We start from the raw sequence: 17,944 nt of genomic DNA, 5'->3' as shown, positions 1-17,944 counted from the left end.
AAACTCGGAGCTGCTACAAGGCCCTGACCTTACGAAGACCTTGCTTGGTGTACTACTCAGATTTCGTCAGGAAGCTGTGGCAGTTATGGGGGACATAGATGGGATGTTCCATCAAGTTAAAGTCCCTCAGGAAGATGTGGACTTCCTACGATTCCTATGGTAGTCCGGTGGTGACATTTGTCAACCACTGGCAGAGTACTGAATGACCGTACACCTTTTTGGAGCTGTGTCATCACCAAGTTGCGCCAACTTTGCACTTAAACGGACTGATGATGACAACGAAGGGAAATGTGAAATGGATATACTCAACACCATACGCCTCAATTTCTATGTCGACGACTGTCTCAAATCAGTCTCCAGCGAAAGACATCTCCCTGATACAGAAACTTAAATCAATCAAGGATTCAAATTAACTAAATGGTAAAGTAACAGCTGCTCTCTTCTGGCCTCTGTTCCAGCAGAAGACAGAGCTAAGGAGGTGAAAGACCTAGTTCTCGACAGAGACAAGCTGCCTGTAGCAAGAGCCCTTGGCATGCAATGGAATATAGAGTCTGACACATTCTTCTTCAACATCACTCCACAACAAACATCAGTAAGCCGGAGAAGTATCCTGTCAGTATTGAACTTGGTCTATGACCCGCTTTCTAGCACCCGTCATGCTGATTGGTAAAAATATGCTTCAAGAACTGTGCAAGTTGGACTGTGGATGGGATGAGGAAGTTCCACCTTCCTTTGCTGATAAATGGAAGGACTGGCAGAAAGATCTCAACCCAATTTCCAACTTCAAGACCAAGAGATGCTTTAACCTCTTAAGCACCGTCCCCCTGATACATGGGGGAAAACGCGTCATCTGAGGAAACAGTGTCTGAGGGCATCTTAATATTTAATAAACTATGAATGTTTTATATCCATGTAACGGGAAGAAACTCAGCTAACTGGTCTTCAACAACGAGCTAAAAATGCTAACAGATTACTGCACAGAAACTGACTAATAAAAGCCTTATTATTTATCTATTCTGCACATCCAACATATCGACTGGCATCGTGAGAAGACACAGAATCGATAGGTACATACATCATCACTCTATGATAAGAACTCGCGGAGATAATAACAAGAACAGACATCAAAACGTGTGGCGCTAGGTAGCTAAAACCGGCAACATGGCCTACCTTGGTCGTAGTCTGGTCAAAACTGGTCTTCAATGGCATTAACCTGTTAAGCCAGAGATCCCGGTACCGGGGCACTGCAGCAACATATTGCAGGAAACAGTGTCTGAGGGCATGTTCATTTAATAAACTATGAATGTTTTATATCCATGTAACGGGAAGAAACGCATCTAACTGATCATTTTAATTATTTTTTCAAAAAAGAAACACAATGCTAACACTGAGCCTCTGAATTAGCAACGAGCGAAAAATGCTAACACATGACTGCCACCGAAATTCACTAACAAAACCTTATTATTTATCTTTGCTGCACATCCATGACATCGTTTCACATTGTGAGGTGACACAGAATCGAAGGGTACCCTCATTATCACTCAATTATACGAAATCGCGGCTTTATAAACAAAAACAGACATCAACACATGTGGCGCTAGGTAGCTAAAAATGCTAACATGGCTCACCTGTGTCTTTGTCTGGTCAAACGTGGTCTTCAATGGCATTAAAACAATAAAAACGCTGCTGAAGTTAATTCATAGATTAATCCAATGTGTCTTTGTCCCTTTGAAATGATTTCTGATAATCCATGAGCAATAAACCTCCTTTTCCGTTTCTGGATGTCAGAGCTAGAAATATTTTCACTCTGATGCAAAACTGTGTGCGCGAAGCCCCCACCTTTTTGTTTTACCATGTGTGTGTACGGGGAGATTCCCCTTCGATTATATTGGCTCTAACGGTCACAAAGAGATGTCAATCACCAAAATCGACCAATGGGTTCTAGAGAAACGGTAAAACCCCCATTTCCACCCAAATCACCTCAGAGGTGGAGTTTTATTGGCTAAACCTCTCTAAAAAGGTCAAATGTCACTTGTTTTGCATCAATCTTGATACAGGGTACTTATTATATGTTGTACTTTGGATTCCTAAAACTTTTAGTCTACCTTACCATCATCCAAGGGTAGTTTTAACCCGGCACATGCACACATAGCAACCCAGTCTCACGGCATTTCGTGTTCACCAACACGATTTTTAATCTATTGATTCGTGTTCGCCAACACGATTTGCCCCTTTTTTTCGTGTTGCACAGCACAAATTTAAAAGCAATGTATTTCTACTGCCTGCAGCACATCTTTTGTGTGGTTCATAAAAACATGTTCTTACTCAATATCAAGCCACAATTATTGCTTTTATTTTAAATCGTATAATTTCGGACTTTTGTTGCCGTCTGTGATGAAAAGAAATGGGGCTCAGAGCCTCAGGATACTGAAATCTGTATTTTTTAAGTCTTCTTTTCCTTCTAATTTGTTATTCTTTTCAAAATAACACACTGTTATTTACTCACCAATAACACACAATTATCCTTGCTTTTATTTATTGGTTTAATTCCATAATCTCGGGCTTTTTTGGCATCCGTCAGGGACTGAATTTCAAAATAAAATAACCGGAAACAGACGTAGGCCTATAAGGGACAGTTCGAGCATCATCGACTTTGCGCTGTCATCGAGGTGAGGATGGCCGAAGACACAACACCACCCATAATCCCCAGCTATCGTTTAGGATTACAGTCCACGTGATTAAACTTCAAATCGGGATTGGATGTTGGATTGGCAGTGCGTCAAGGTTACGGAATCGAAGCTGGATCGAACGTCCCCCCCCCCCCCCCCCAAAATGATCTATGGGGCGTCTCGATTGGGAACGTTTTCGTTTTTCCAACAATTAGAAATTGCCAGTATTACCAATTATTAAACAATTGAAATGAACCGATTAAACATCTCTCTGACACAGTTTAAACGCATTTCAAGTGGAAGAATTGTTCGTGTCTCCTCTTGGTGTCCCGGGAAGCCGGAAGCTGTATTATTTTCAAAAAATTAAAATAATTTTTTTTTTTTTTTAACCATAACGGGTACTTTACACAACATTGATTCAAATGTATCCTTGTTTTAATCCTTGTTTTATTTATGTTAAATTGTTGTTGTCGGTTAATTTTCCATTTGATTTATTTTGGTTTAAGATATCATTAGTCTTTTTTTATTATTATCATGCTAGATGTTTAAACTTTTCTGTATTTTATAAGGCAATATATACTTTTTTGTCTTTGTCCGTAGGCTACTTAGGTTATTAAAGAGTTATCGTGTCAAAATACAGGAAATGTATTAATATTTTATTGTATAATCGGTACAGGAAATTACATAATTCAGAGAACCACCTATTGGCCAAAGACCGCTGCCACCGTCATTGCAATCCATCCTCTGACAAAGTAAGTTGTGTCACTAAAGTCTGATGCATGTTTTGCTTAGATTTAATAATTGGGGATTTTTTTAAGCCTTCACTCGCATGGTTCATCATACATAATGAACTGTTCTAACTTCTAAGTCTGAGAAATGCCTTCGCCATAATCAGCAAAGCAACATAAATGTGAAATAATTCTTGCGGGTGGCTAGCTAGTTAGCTCACGTTCAACATAAGCTTAAACTAGTTTAGCTACATTTATATCAGCTCATAAGTGGTGTGTGAAAAATATTTGTCTTAATTACGGCTGCATACGTCGGTGTTAAAGTGTGAGTTATACGTTATCTCAATTGCTTTTGTTTTACACATGACAGTACTAAACACTGGTCGACATTTTAATATATGTTTGGGGGAGGGGCAATAGTCCATGTGCACGTCCATGTGCTTGTTGGCGTATGAAACAGGAAACACATAAATGAACTCAGTCTGTCTAAACTAGTTAAACAGTCACAATGTGCATTTAAAAAAAGCTAGTTTCACTACATAATTCACTTTTTCTGTTCTCTCCTGCAGCTCCTGTACCACTACCCACACCACAAACCCATACACTGATCTACACCATCATAAAACCAACGGCACTTTTAAGAGCCAAACTCAACCTATCTCTCTGTCTATCTATCTAGCTTTCTTATAGTTATTGTCTCTATCTTTTTCTATCATTCATTATCTATTTCTTCATCTATACATCTCAATCTTACAATCTGTCTCACTATCTCTGTCTGTCTCATACAGCAGCTGTTTGTTTGCATATCTGTTGTGTCTGTCTGTCTGGTCTGTCTGTCTGTCTGTCTGTCTGTCTGTCTGTCTGTCTGTCTGTCTGTCTGTCTGTCTGTCTGGCTGGCTGGCTGGCTGGCTGTGTTGCAATGGCAACAAAACACAACCCAGACCCCAATAATCCCACATCCAAAGAAGGGAAACGCATGGCTCTTGAGCTGAAGCATGAACACATGCTAGCTGAAGCTTAAGGTGGTGTTTTAAACCCATATGACCTCATTCATTTCCTACTTGAATTTGGCACTATCTGTTTATCCAAACAATGCTGAACAGGCCAAGAGTAACTGGATTTTGGATCAATGTATAGGGCCTTTGCAAAAAACGTTCATCATTACAACATGGGGGACAGAGGCTTACTAAATAAAGCTTGTTCAACTTGTTTTACTTCATTAGTTGGATATGGTAGGAAAAACTTGAAGCAAAAATGTTCTTCAAGAGAATGAATTTCCTTTGTATTTGTCCACTGTCATATGGTATCAGTTTATCAGCAACATCAACCTTACATGAGTTGTTACTTGGTCACAGAAAGCAGCGGAGGAGAGGAAACGGGCACGCTCTGTAGGAGACACTTTACAGTCCCCTAAAAGGGGCTGTGTAGGACGTGGCAAGCCGAGAGGGAGGCGTGGAGGGCGACACCAAGGCTCAGCTACAGGTTGAAATCCCAATTATTTTACATTTTTATGAATTTACTAAATAAATGGTTGGAAAATTGAATGAAAACACAGTAATTGCTTGTTGAGGGTCTACAATAATTCAAATATATAAACGCATAGTGACACTACAGTCGGAGACATTCCCACTGTGGTGTCATAAGAACTATGCTTTATTTAATTTCACAAGCTTTTAAACAATAGGTAGATAATACAAATCATCAGTTATCTGCTGTTAACCCTCTGTGTGATGTTTTACAGTCACATCCCCCCCGACTGAGGGCTTCCAGTCTTCCAGTGTGGAGGTTCTGCGTACTGAACCTTCAGCACAACACGAATTTGGTAAATCACAAAAATGGCTTTGAATTTAAAACTAAAATAAATTGTGTTCGTGAGAGAAAATAACCTTATACACAACTGACAGTTCAGGACTCGAACGAGGAATGTAATTCAGTAAAGATATTGGCCAGTTCCATACTGAGCAAAGAAATGATCCTTGATGTTTAGTGTTCATCTTAAATATAGTCATTTACAGTTACATTTTCCCATTCTGTTCACAAAAAAAGAGACTCTCTGACATTCTTTCCTCATGTCCTCCTCCTGAGCCTCAAAAAAGCTCTGCCTCATCCTGGCCTTTTCGGCAGCAGAAAGCCTCAGAGCGCTGGAAAGAAGCGAGACCACACCACGTACAATGCCTTCTAGAAAAAGAGGCTGTTGGTCATCCCCTGTGTGGCCTCTGCCACGAGCCGGCTGTTATTAGGTGAGATAACATTTACCTTTATTTAAATTACTTTACCTAATTGTAATTTTTCAGTATTAATGCTCAGTGCCCTGCTATTTCAGCTAACATGCATGACTTTTGTGATGATAGAAAACTGGATACCTAGAGAAGACCCACATGAAAATGAAAGTAATTCTAGGATATTAGAATAATTTTGTATTTCCTCCCAAGGTGTAGAGAGTGTCTCCCCGAGGAGTGGTTCTGTGGAGACTGTGATGTACTTCATCACAAGAAACAGCCACTCCACAACTGGGACAATTTAATAAATGGGTTTTTTAAACCAATTAGTCCAACAACATGTGTTGTTAGAGTGGAAGGTGGATATGAGACCCATGACCAAGGTATGCTCTCTCAAACATGCATTTTGATGTTCACATGTCTCTTCGGCCAGCATATAATGGTAATTAGTGCTATTCTTTTTTTTTTGACAGCTTGCATATTGCCAACTGTGAAGGCACCCAACTGCTCCTGTAAAGGCAAAAACTTCACTGTGGTACCAGGCAAACCAGTGATTTTAATTACCATCAATGGTAAACAAATATATATATATATTTGGATTTCTATTGAATTGTTGTTATATGTTTACTGTTGTGGGCTGAGGCATTGTGCTTCCAATTGGAGTAAAACCTTCATGTAATATCTGTTAATCTTTGACTATTTGTAGATGGAACTGTTGTAAAGTGTGTCTTAATTATGTTTATTTACTTGTTCCAAGGGCGTTATGACTTGCATCTGCCACTATATGTCTGTCAAACTTGCCAGCAGCAGTGGACCCCCGACTTGAAAGTCCTCCTTAAAAGTGGATACTGGCCAGCTTCGGTCAGTATTTCCACACTTTACACCTTGGACCTCCTGAGCTCCTTTGAAGAGCTCAAGGTCATCTCTCCAGGATTCTCCAGACAGGCCTTTGCAAAGCTGCTGGAGCATCGCACAAAGTGTGGAGGAAGAGTAAGTGTAAATATTCTTTACCATATTATACATATAACATTTCCGTAAATAGACAAAATCACAGCAATATATGTAATTATCTTCCAGTCTGGACCTGTCAACGGAGATGCACTGCAGCGCAGCTTTCTGGAGTTCTCCTATGCCTCGTATGAGGAAGACCAGCTCTGCTGTGGTGCTCCTTTCATCTGCCCTGCCTGCACGCCGGAGATGTTGGCTGTTTCTGCCGATGGAAACATGAAGCTATATCGCTTTCGGCGAAGTGGAAGGTGCTATTTTTACATTGTTGTTATTTAACTTTTTTGATTACTGTTTATATTTCATGGATATATTTGCTAATCTTTTTTTCCTCAGTTCTGATGGCAGCGCCTTTTTTAATGGGCTCTTTGTAGCCGAAGACAGCGCGGTGGCTGCATTTGTCGACAAAATACAGAGATCACTGAAAAATGCAAGTTTTTATTCGTAATTTTACCTTATAGGTATATCACAAAAATAGCCATGTATATCCGACCCTGACTTTCTTCAAATTCAGCTACTTCTCCTTACCATCTACTCCAAAATCAGATAATTAGAACAAATGGTGTAGATCGTGATTCCATTGCTTTTAACTGATTTGTCATGATGTAATCGTGTAGACCCAGGGAAGAGGCACATGTGGGGACTCCCAGTGGACAGCAGCGAGGGAGACGTCAAGGAGGGCTTCTAAGCTGGATGAAGAAGGGATGGAGGTGGCTGTATGTCGCCATGGGTTTCTTTTGAAGGCCTTAAATATGTACAGGGGGGAGATATTCGCCTACCCCCTGTATCTTCAAAAGGAACTCATGCCAGCCAAAGCCAAGTTCTTCGCCATGGATGTGGCTTGCAAGTACTGGCCGTACATGGAGAAAGCTGCAAGTGTCCTTCCTGCTCTCCAGGAGCTGACCACCATGAAGCCATTCCTCAGTGTAATGCATGCTCGAGCCCATGCTACCAAATGCGAGGTATGTGAAATATTTTTGTATCACGTACATTTATATTTTTTACATTTATAATACTGAAGTAGTAAATATCTAAGCTATACTGTTTAGTATAGTAGTATGTAGCCTCTTTGCACAACAATTCCAGCAACCTTTTACCATCAGATTATATGGAGTGGGAAGAACCAGGAGGGAGCAGGGATGACCGCCGGGGAAGAGGTGGAGCAGGTCAACAGCTACCTGTCCCGTTGTGCCCTGACAACAAAATACATGTCCAAAGCAGGTGAGTGGAAGGTCTTGCCCTATTATTGCATACTTTTTTAGATGACACATCATAACCTCATTATTGCTTTCAAAAGCACGACTGGACATGTTCACAGTGCATGCTATGGGATGGAACAGGAAAAAGGTGACACCCTCCATCAGGCACTTTCCACAAGATATGTGAAGGTGAGCCTCCTATTAAAGGTGTTGCTGTGTCCTTTGTCATTTGCACATGGCTTGTTGTTAATCATAGCAAGTTTTAATCTTGATAAATGTCCATCGTCTACTGTTTATCAGACTAGTAAGAGGCTCCTGGAAGAGACTGCAAGTCTTGAGGAACTCAAGACGGAGCTACATTGTGTCTCAGATGACATGGTGTCGACGTGGATTTCCGACGTGAAGGAATGGGCATCTGGTAAGCACGACGAGATGACACCAGCTACAAATCATTGTCCATGACTGTTTGAATGGACAGATTTGATCCTAAAGAGCAGCCAATGATATCACTGGATTTCAGTAGACGGGGACATAATCTTCAAGCAATAGCAAGCCAACTATGTGTCCATGTTTATCTCTGATATGTTCCAGTTTCCATAGTTGTACCATCAATTTGTGTTAAAAGGTGTTAAATATGTTGCACAACTTTGTTTCTCAAAACCGTTACGTGTTGTGTAACAGTACATTTGACTGCCAATATTATTTCTACAGGAACATCGGGTACTTCTGAAGACATCCTTCAAACAGCATTGCAGCAAGGCATTGAGGGGCTTTACCTAAGTGTGAGGCAGCGGAAGCAATCCCTTTACCGACAGAATGGTATAACAATATAATGTTTTTAGGTTGCAGAGATTCAACCTACTGAATTATATATATTTTTTGCACTTGCCAATATAGTTTGTCACATATCCCTATCCCCCCTACCTCATGTCTTTTTCAGACAGCAGCAAGCTCCGCCATCGACTTCGAAGGAAGCTTGCAGACGACAAAAAGCGCCTTAACCAGGAGATACTGAAGTACAACCAGCTGGTACACGAGGCATAGATGTTGCTGCGGTGGAGCATTCCCTCTCTGGAGGGAGCATCATGTCCGCGCTGTGGCCGTGGGAAGTTCATGGCATGGGTCAGTTTTCAGATATTTCATAATAATTAATTTGAAGTTCTGTTATATGAAGGTATACCTTGCTGAGTTATGCACATATCATGTAGAGTGTTGGAACGTTCATTTAGTTTAAGGGTATATCTTAAGTTTTCTTATTGTGTATACATTTGATTATTTTGAAAGTACATGTTTGGAGTTTTAAACATATTGTTGTGCTATAATGAAAATGTGAGTCATGTGTATATACATAACTGTGATTGGATTTTAGCTAACTTTACAGCCAAGAAAAAGATACTGGATCAAGTGATGCTTACACGGAGACTGCAAGAGGAGAAAGGCATCCTATTGTTGGAGATGGCGCAGTATTGCACATGGTTGCAGAACATGGCAGTTGCTCTAAAAGACAAGGTGACTGAGGAAGGTAAGTTGAAAGCAAAACTTAACATACCTTGTAAAGTATGAGTTTTAAAGGAAAAAAGTCAGCCCAAATCATTCTTGGTCACAGAAATTGGATGGAGTATAATGGCCTTTGCCCATTCGACCCGGCCATTTTACATAATGATGTCCCATGACAGTGACAATCATCTTTATATGTACATGGGAGACAGGGCCGGATTAACCATATGGGCAACCTGGGCAAGTGCCCAAGGGCCCTTGAGCAAAGAGGGCCCTCAGTGACAAGATTAAAAAAATAAATAAAAATAAAAATATTTATTATTATTTAATTTTTTTCGGGCACAACCTCACTCATCATACATTGTTTTTAAATGACACTCACTCTTCGCTATAAATAACACAGCTTTTCTATAGGGTCAAATTAATATATTTTCTAAAACCGTCTCTGTACTGTAGGTCTCACTATGTATGCGCTCAAATGTATTACAACGCGGTGGCAGTGTATAGCCGAATCACAGCCCCACCCTCACTCATGTCACATTTTGTCACGTGAGCAGAAAAAATGGATGGTGCCGGTAGCCAAACGCCCAGCGGGGCTGCGAAAAGAAAGAAAAAGAAAGAAAAAGAAGAGAGAGTGGCGGCTGCATTAAAAAATGTGCCAACAATAAATAGCTTTTTTCAAAAAAGCAAAAAGTGACGAAATAGGCCAGCAACAACCACAAGGAACAGTGGCGGCGGTCACGGAGGATGTTGTTGAGCTAGCGAGCAATGTTAGCCTTGAACCTAGCATGCTAACGCAGCAGCGAGTAGAAGAGGAAGATAAAGATGAAGACGAGCCTGACGAGGACGTCACAGAGCAGGGTGAAGGTTTGAGTTCATCGGAAGTTCCCTGTGTCTCTCAGGACCCTGCACAATGGGGATTAATTGCTGGAAATGTCCGGGAGGAGACTTTGATGAAAGAGGTTTCATACTTTCATAATCGGGCAACGAAGTATCCAGCATCTCGGAGGGAGACCGATGCTAGCGGCCGGACACGCTCACTGACCAATGATATGCTGACCAGACAGCTTCACAATGGAGAAATCGTTCAACGCGATTGGATTATTTATTCTCCATCTACCGGAGCAATTTATTGTTTTGCCTGCAAACTTGTATCCACTCACAGCCACAGTAATGCATTTGTTCTCGGCTTTAGTGATTGGAAGCATCCCGAGAGGGTAACGGAACATGAGACGAGTGGTGAGCACAGAAAATGCATACTTTCACTTATGCATCGCACTAAACTCATGGGCACTGTGGATGCTTCTCTAGGGATGCAGGTCGACACAGAAAGTCAGTACTGGAAGGATGTATTGAGACGTTTAGTTGCGGTGATTAAATTATTGAGTGAGAGGGGGCTTCCTTTCCGGGAAAATTACGAACTTTTAGGATCCGCACATAACGGGAACTACCTGGGAACAGGCTTGGAATTTCGTCATTTTAGGGGCAAGGCCATTTGGCCTTCCCATTTTTTTTAAGGGCACAAAGGCCACATGACAGGGCACAAAGGCCACATGAGGCACAAAGGCTGTTTGGTTAAATTACGCTGGTCAATTAACATGACTGAAAAGTGTAGCACTAACGTCAACACCAGTCGTTTTACAAACGGCTGAATAGCAATAGTGTTTCTTAAACGTATACGTTAAGTTCAGCCATAAACCACATAAGTCAGTCAGGGGTAGACAGTAAGGGTAAAATGGTATTGTCACTGGCCCCACCATTGTAACCACTGGCCCGGAGCATTCGTCCACCAAAAAAAAATCGACTAATAATGAAGAAAATTAACACATTTGTTGCAATAATTTATGCACTAACTACATTACTACTTGTACTACAACATTTTAATCATCAGTTCTTCCTCATTTTCCTCAATTGTTCATATTTGGTTTATTAAAATAATGATATTGTGGTCATTGTTAAAAAATGTCTGCTATTATTATGAGTATTATTATTTGTATAATGCACTTTCTGCCTTCCTGTCATTAGGAGTTAGACATGTAATGGCTATATGTAATAGATTTGATTAGAACCTTCATTATCCTAAACTGCTGGGACATTTCGCCAATACCTTTATATTGTCTACTCTTCACTTACTTGTCAGCATAGGTCGGCATTGATGTACAGAGCCGACAGAAGACCTTGTTTATACTGGCATCATATTGAGAGGTGCAGCCAGTGACACGTCCTAAAACCAGGAAGTAAGCTGCTGGTTCCCTCCACAGAAAGCAATGGAATTTCTCCACAGGGTTTTGGAAAATAGCTGGAAATAAGGTCTGTGGAAAACAAACCTGTTAGATACATGCACGTTTTGTTCAGCCGGATAATCTCCACATGTCTACCCTACTTTTATCATTTTCGAATCATAAATCTAATCGATAGATTATAAAAGGGTTTTAGGACGCGGCACTGCAGCCAACTCCCTGTCACTCCTTTAACTCCTCCGGTGACTTTCTTTTATTAGAAGATTGTTTTTTGCCCGGCGCTTGGCCGGTTACCGCTCGTATTAAAAACATTTTTGGCGAATGGTTAGGTGGCGCGATAGTCTGTAGTGAAGAAGGAGCACCCTCCCGCTCACAGGAGCCTGCTCGCTCTGTGCTCCGCAGCAAACAGCTGTTTGCTGCGGAGCACATCGCGAGCAGCAAACAGCGACAACCGACTCACGAAACGCTATGTTGTAGCGTTGATAAACGAAACAATTTAACTAAATTGCTAGTCAAAATACCAATACCACAGGACATTTTTTTTTACTTTTGACAGGGGCACAAAGGCCACTTTGGCCGTGAATTGCATTTTTTTTAAACAGGGCATCACGGCCAAAGTGCGGGGCAACGACGGCCATGGCCGTCGTGGCCGTCGTGAAATTCCCACCCTGCCTGGGAATCCTGGAGCTGCTCGCGCAGTTTGATCCATTTTTAAAGGATCATTTGCAGAAGTTTGGCCAGAAGGGACATGGTAGGACTTCATACTTGTCATCAACTATCTGTGAGGAGTTTATTGGTTTGATGGGTGACAGAACAAAGGAAGCAATAGCAACAGAACTACAGCGAGCAAGGTATTTCTCTGTCATCGTAGATTCTACACCTGACATGTCTCACGTCGACCAATTAACTTTCGTTTTCCGATTTGTGAGTGAGAAAGGAAAAGTCATTTATTGGATTTGAACCCATTCATAGTCACACTGGGTCAAGTCTGGCTGACTGCGTGATGAAGATGGTCATTGATATGGGGCTGGATCTCTCAAACTGCCGTGGCCAGGCTTATGACAACGCATCCAACATGTCAGGAAAATATAATGGGCTGCAAGCTCATCTCAAGAAAAGCAACCCACGCATACATTACATTCCGTGCGCAGCACACTCCTTGAATTTGGTTGGTGTCAACTGTGTTGAAAGTAGTTGTCGTGAAGCAAGCCAGTTTTTTGATATACTTCAAGCACTTTATGCTTTTTGCTCTGCTTCTACCCACCGATGGAATAAAGTGTTCACTGAAAACATCACACTGAAGCTCAAATCTCTCTCCTGTACAAGATGGAGCTGCAGAGGAGACTCCACAAGAGCTCTTTGAGAGAATTACACTGCAATAAGAGGGGCTTTACAAATGTTGGCGGCTGATGACGAAGAGCGCCAGGACACACGGCGAGAGACCTCTGCGCTGTGTGGCAAACTTGGGAAACTAGAGACTGCTCTGCTGACTGCACCAATTCAAGCTTACGAGCACTGGCTTGCAAAAGAAAGACATTGACCTAATGACAGCTGTGCGACTTTTGGAATCGCTGCGCACTTATGTTGCATCACTACGAGGGACATTTTCGGACTTTGAGACATCTACCCGGGCCGTCACCGGCGTGACACAGACATACCAGCACGAGACTCACCGTGTTGGTAAAGGACGAGTATTTGATGACGAGACAGTGGAGCACGAGGTGGTACTGACTGGCAGTACAAAATTCCAGGTTGAGACATTCAATGTCATTATTGACAGGTTGCTCTCTGACTTAGCAAACGCCTGGATGCATACAAAGTCATAAATGATCACTTTGGAGTCCTATTTGACATGTGCTGTGATGACACTGATCTCCTCAGACGGGCCAATATTCTCTCCTCATCATATCCTACTGACTTGGATAAGTCATTAGGAGATGAACGGGTCCACCCCGCCCCCCACCCATCCCCGTCCCCAGAACTACACATGCTGGCTATTGTGTGTTTCACAACATGTTCTCTATCTATGGCACGTCTCTGCTTTGAATTGTAGTTTTAAAAGACGTTTTCATATTTCCCATAATAAGAAGTTGCCAGTATTAAGATCAGTAATTGCAGTTCAAAAATAGATGTTGTTTTCCAAGGGCCTCTCCTTCACAGGCCCACACAATAAATCATGAGACTTCCAAATCCTAACAGAGAGAGATCAGCAGTGTTGGGCAAGTTACTTCCAAAATGTAATATATTACATATTACTTATTACTCTCTTTTGAAAGTAATAAGTTACATTACAAAATTACTGTCTCTGAAATGTAATGAGTTACACTACTTTAGTTACTTTTACCAAAATAACCTCAAAAGAATGGCTAGGTATTTTAAATGCTAAAATGTAGTTTAGTGCAGCTCATTATAAATCCAGTGAAGGGCAATGTGGTGTAGCATAACAACTGTGTAGGCCCTTAAGGCTACTAACAACTTGTATTACACAGCTTAGTTGAAAACTCGATTCTGATTGTAAATTCTTAACATGTGACACGTTGTTAATACAGCAGTACAGACCACTGTCAAGGACTATAATGAAGGTTGCTAAGGAGGATCAAGAAAGAGAAAGGAAAAGAGGTTAAAAGACGGAGCGCTGGACGTCAGATAAATCACCAGAAGAAGGCAGACAGGAAGTAAACACTAACAGGACACGGAACGGGCTCTGTAGTGTGTTTAGTATATGGCCGTGTGCAGGCCCGGTTCCAGAACAAAATGACTCAGGGTGCCTCTGAGGTTACAGGGGGCGCAGCAGTAGCAGGTTTACATGAGCAATAGTGGCCGGCAACAGCAATGAAAAATAGCATTGATGGTCCCAATTAACAGATTATGGCATTTGTTATGTTTTGAAACCAAGCAAGTGAGAACATTTCAAGTGAGTTAAAAGTGCAATCCTGAAATATCTCATACAGTCCAAAGTGGACTGTGGCAAAGAAAAGCACAACAGCTTCAAAACTGTGCTGATAAAACAAATGAGAACATTTTGTAAATCAAGGCAAATATTATTTGAACCAGCTCATGGTTTGAAAAGGCAAACATTGAAAAGCAAAAGTATTATTAAAACCATGTAGCCTACTAAATCATCACCTTGGTCCCATCATATAGTCTGGGAAGAGAATATTTACTGTGCTTGAAAACTGGTATCACATCATCATGTGAGGTTGAATTTGTGACCTGGAGAACATTTCAGCTGCAACATCAGCTCGTTGATAAGCTTGGGATATGGGATCTTTTTGTAGCCATTCGTGGTGAAGGCATCTGTGCTATTGTATGCATTATTTTTGACCCAACATTTCTACAGGCATGGCAGAATATGGCACTATTTTCACATATTCTAGCCCTTGTCTATTTGTATATCACGAGCTGCAAAATGACCGCCTAACCCCACTGTACAGGCGGGTACTTGTTTAGATACACCTGGGCAGGCTCTGTTTTGCCGTGGTATCCTGGCACCTGCGGGCCGCAGAGGGGCGGCGTAGTTTCGGGCGACGAAGACTGCTGCTCCGGGGGCGAGGGCGGCGAGTCAGGCGGGAGTAAGCTAGTGTCCACAACGGAGGGTAACGTGATGTCCCCATCTGACCTGTTGCTACGGTCTGCAGTAGATGCAGTGTTGCTGGCGTTTAGTGATGGTTGCTTTAACCATTTTCGTATAAATGATTATCCACAGATGTGTGTCACTGCTGTGTAAGCACTTTGGAAATGATGCACGCGCAGCGGAGCAGGTCACGCGCACCTGACACAATTTGTTGTTAGTCTTTTTCGCTCCGTTCTCTTTTTTTAATAGAGGGTGCATAACATTCAACTGCCCCGAAGATCCCGGCGCGAAGCCTGAAGAGTAAACACCAGGTTTACTGATCTACTACCCGCACAATTTGTCTGGTGTCGGAATGTCTCGCGATGTTAGTACATTGTTAAAAAACAAAACACCATTTAATTTCAGGTTAAAATGTGTTGTAACTGCGTTACTGAGCATTGTAACGGGTAATATATTACCCACATTTCATTAGTAATGCGTTACATTACTTCGTTACAGCAACAAGTAATATATTACTGTAACTCCGTTACTTTTGTAACGCGTTACACCCAACACTGGAGATCAGTATCACTTTGTGTTGCAAGCCAAATCCATGAAGGGGTTCTACTCGAGCACAATTTAAATACCATAAAGAAAGTATTGAACCCAGCTCAAGCTAAATGTCAAATGTCTTGTTTTAATTTCTTATAAAAATTCCAGTCTGGCGTCCTTCGAGTTCAGTCTAAGCATCAAATTGTTTCTCATAACATTCTCACTGCTGTCCCAAATGTTTTAAACCTTGGACAGACAGGCTGTACACACACACACACACACACACACACACACACACACACAACACACACACACACACACACACACACACACACACACACACACACACACACACACACACACACACACACACACACACACACACACACACACACACACACACACACACACACACACACACACACTTTGGATGATTATTCACCTTGTTCACATTGTAAATTGTTGCCTTCTTTAGAGTTATTAGGAATTCAAGATTGATTATTAACTTAACTACAAGATCTGAGTAGGCTACTTCTCCCACCTCTGCAGACCTGATGTGATAACGTTACTCGTAATTGGGGCAACAGAGATACGAGTTAAGGAAGTCGCAAATTGTGCATTTCTCTGACTGAATATGACGCCTTTTGGCCGGCTGTTTGGACAGACTACTCTACTCATGTCAACGCGCTAACGCGAAAACACTAATGGCAAGCGAGCATTGTCCACATCGCCTTGTAGAGTATCTCTATACTTTTGAATGCTCTGTCCCCGGCAGATCTCTGTGTGCTGCTGCAGCGTGTCTGTTAGGCCCCGTCCCCCGCACACAGAGAGACACAGGGAGATCGCTCTTCTGGAGTGAAGAGAGCGGAAATAATAATATTGCAATTTTGACAAGACGGAAAATTGGGGGAAAATACCCTGCATTTTGAATGTCCAATAGTCCACCATTAACACCTTAGTCCCGTCTCGTCACCGAAAACTAAATATACATTTCGTCAAAGTTTTCGTTATCAAGAATCTATTTTTAGCTCGTCATCGTCTCGTCTTAGTCATGTAAAAAAGGTCGTTGACGAACATTTTTCGTCATAGTTTTCGTTGACGAAATTACAGTTTTTCTCGATTGCTAACACACTAAAATTATACATAAATCACAATTATTTTAACTGACACTCAAAGACAACATCGGCTCAAATCTCCAAAACTCTAAACACGTTTTCAGATTTTCACACAATTTGCAAATCAACATGGCACTTTTTGCAAACCACTGCACACGTTTCTCCACGTAAGACACAGGAATCTGACATAAAGCCACGTGTTAGCAGGTTTAAAACACTGATACTCAAAATGCCTCACACATGGACCAATGATCAAGAAACACGTTCCACCTGACCAAACACCTGATTGCATAATTGTTGGCTCATCAATCAGGATGTCAGCACTATAAAAAGACCACAGGTGAGTACTTTCTTACAGCAACAATGGAAGCCAACATGCAAGAGGAAGAGCTGGGCTGAGAGTGAGAGGAGGAGGAAGAAGTGGGTGAGAGTGAGAGGAGAAAGAATGAGAGGTAGAGGTAGAGCTGGAGGGAGAGGACGTGGACAAAGAAGAATACTCTCTAATGAAATGAAATGTTATCAACCATGGTTTGACGATGAGAGAGGCCGGACAGAGGGTTCAGCCTAATCTAAGCCGATGTACTGTTGCCTCTGTAATCCGGACACTTAGACTTGAAAACAGGTTAGTTACCAGTTTTTAGCCCTGCATAGTTCATGATATATCAGTGGTTATATCTGTTGTGTGAAACATATTTACTTCATTACTGTCATTGAATTGTTGGCATGTTGCATACTATAACTGTACAAAGATCCTGCACAATATACTGTGGTAAACTTACTTTTATGCAACACAGACACTGACCAACCACTATATCTTTGTTGTTTATCTGAAGGACTGAGAAAAAAGAGGTGCAGGTGGAAGGCCAAGGATTTCCAATGAGGCACAGGAAGCAGCAGTTACAAACTGGGTTTTGGCAAACAATGCATCACACTTAGAGAGATCCGAAGCAGTAACTAGGTGCTGAGATGCATGTTGCACAATGTTATTTTTGAATAAAATGTGATTTCTTTCAACAACTCATTTGTATTACTTCATTTACTGTATTTCTGTAAACTCAAGCAATCTTTCTCTGCAGAAACCTCTATGTACAGAGCACAGCTCATAACAGATGAAAGTGCTTTAGATTATGCTCAGCAGTGTGTAGTTGGGTGGTAAAACAATCTAGT

General features: G+C 41.6%; 1 protein-coding gene across 1 annotated transcript; it reads left to right on the top strand.

The window, feature by feature from the left end:
* Nucleotides 1–5,919: 5,919 nt before the first annotated feature.
* On the top strand, nt 5,920–17,729 carry LOC117467462 (uncharacterized). Its single transcript, XM_034111099.2, has 13 exons — nt 5,920–5,999; nt 6,090–6,188; nt 6,374–6,606; nt 6,694–6,872; nt 6,958–7,051; nt 7,239–7,583; nt 7,725–7,842; nt 7,919–8,009; nt 8,121–8,238; nt 8,532–8,639; nt 8,761–8,942; nt 9,190–9,342; nt 17,611–17,729. Exons 4-8 carry the CDS (start codon nt 6,814–6,816, stop codon nt 8,005–8,007), a joined length of 705 nt encoding a protein of 234 aa, XP_033966990.2. The 5' UTR covers nt 5,920–5,999; nt 6,090–6,188; nt 6,374–6,606; nt 6,694–6,813; the 3' UTR covers nt 8,008–8,009; nt 8,121–8,238; nt 8,532–8,639; nt 8,761–8,942; nt 9,190–9,342; nt 17,611–17,729.
* The last annotated feature ends 215 nt before the right edge of the window (nt 17,730–17,944 follow it).

This window comes from Pseudochaenichthys georgianus, chromosome 22 (assembly GCF_902827115.2).
Source record: "Pseudochaenichthys georgianus chromosome 22, fPseGeo1.2, whole genome shotgun sequence".
In the NCBI taxonomy this organism is placed as follows: domain Eukaryota; kingdom Metazoa; phylum Chordata; class Actinopteri; order Perciformes; family Channichthyidae; genus Pseudochaenichthys; species Pseudochaenichthys georgianus.
This window is presented reverse-complemented; position numbering and strand designations above follow the sequence as displayed.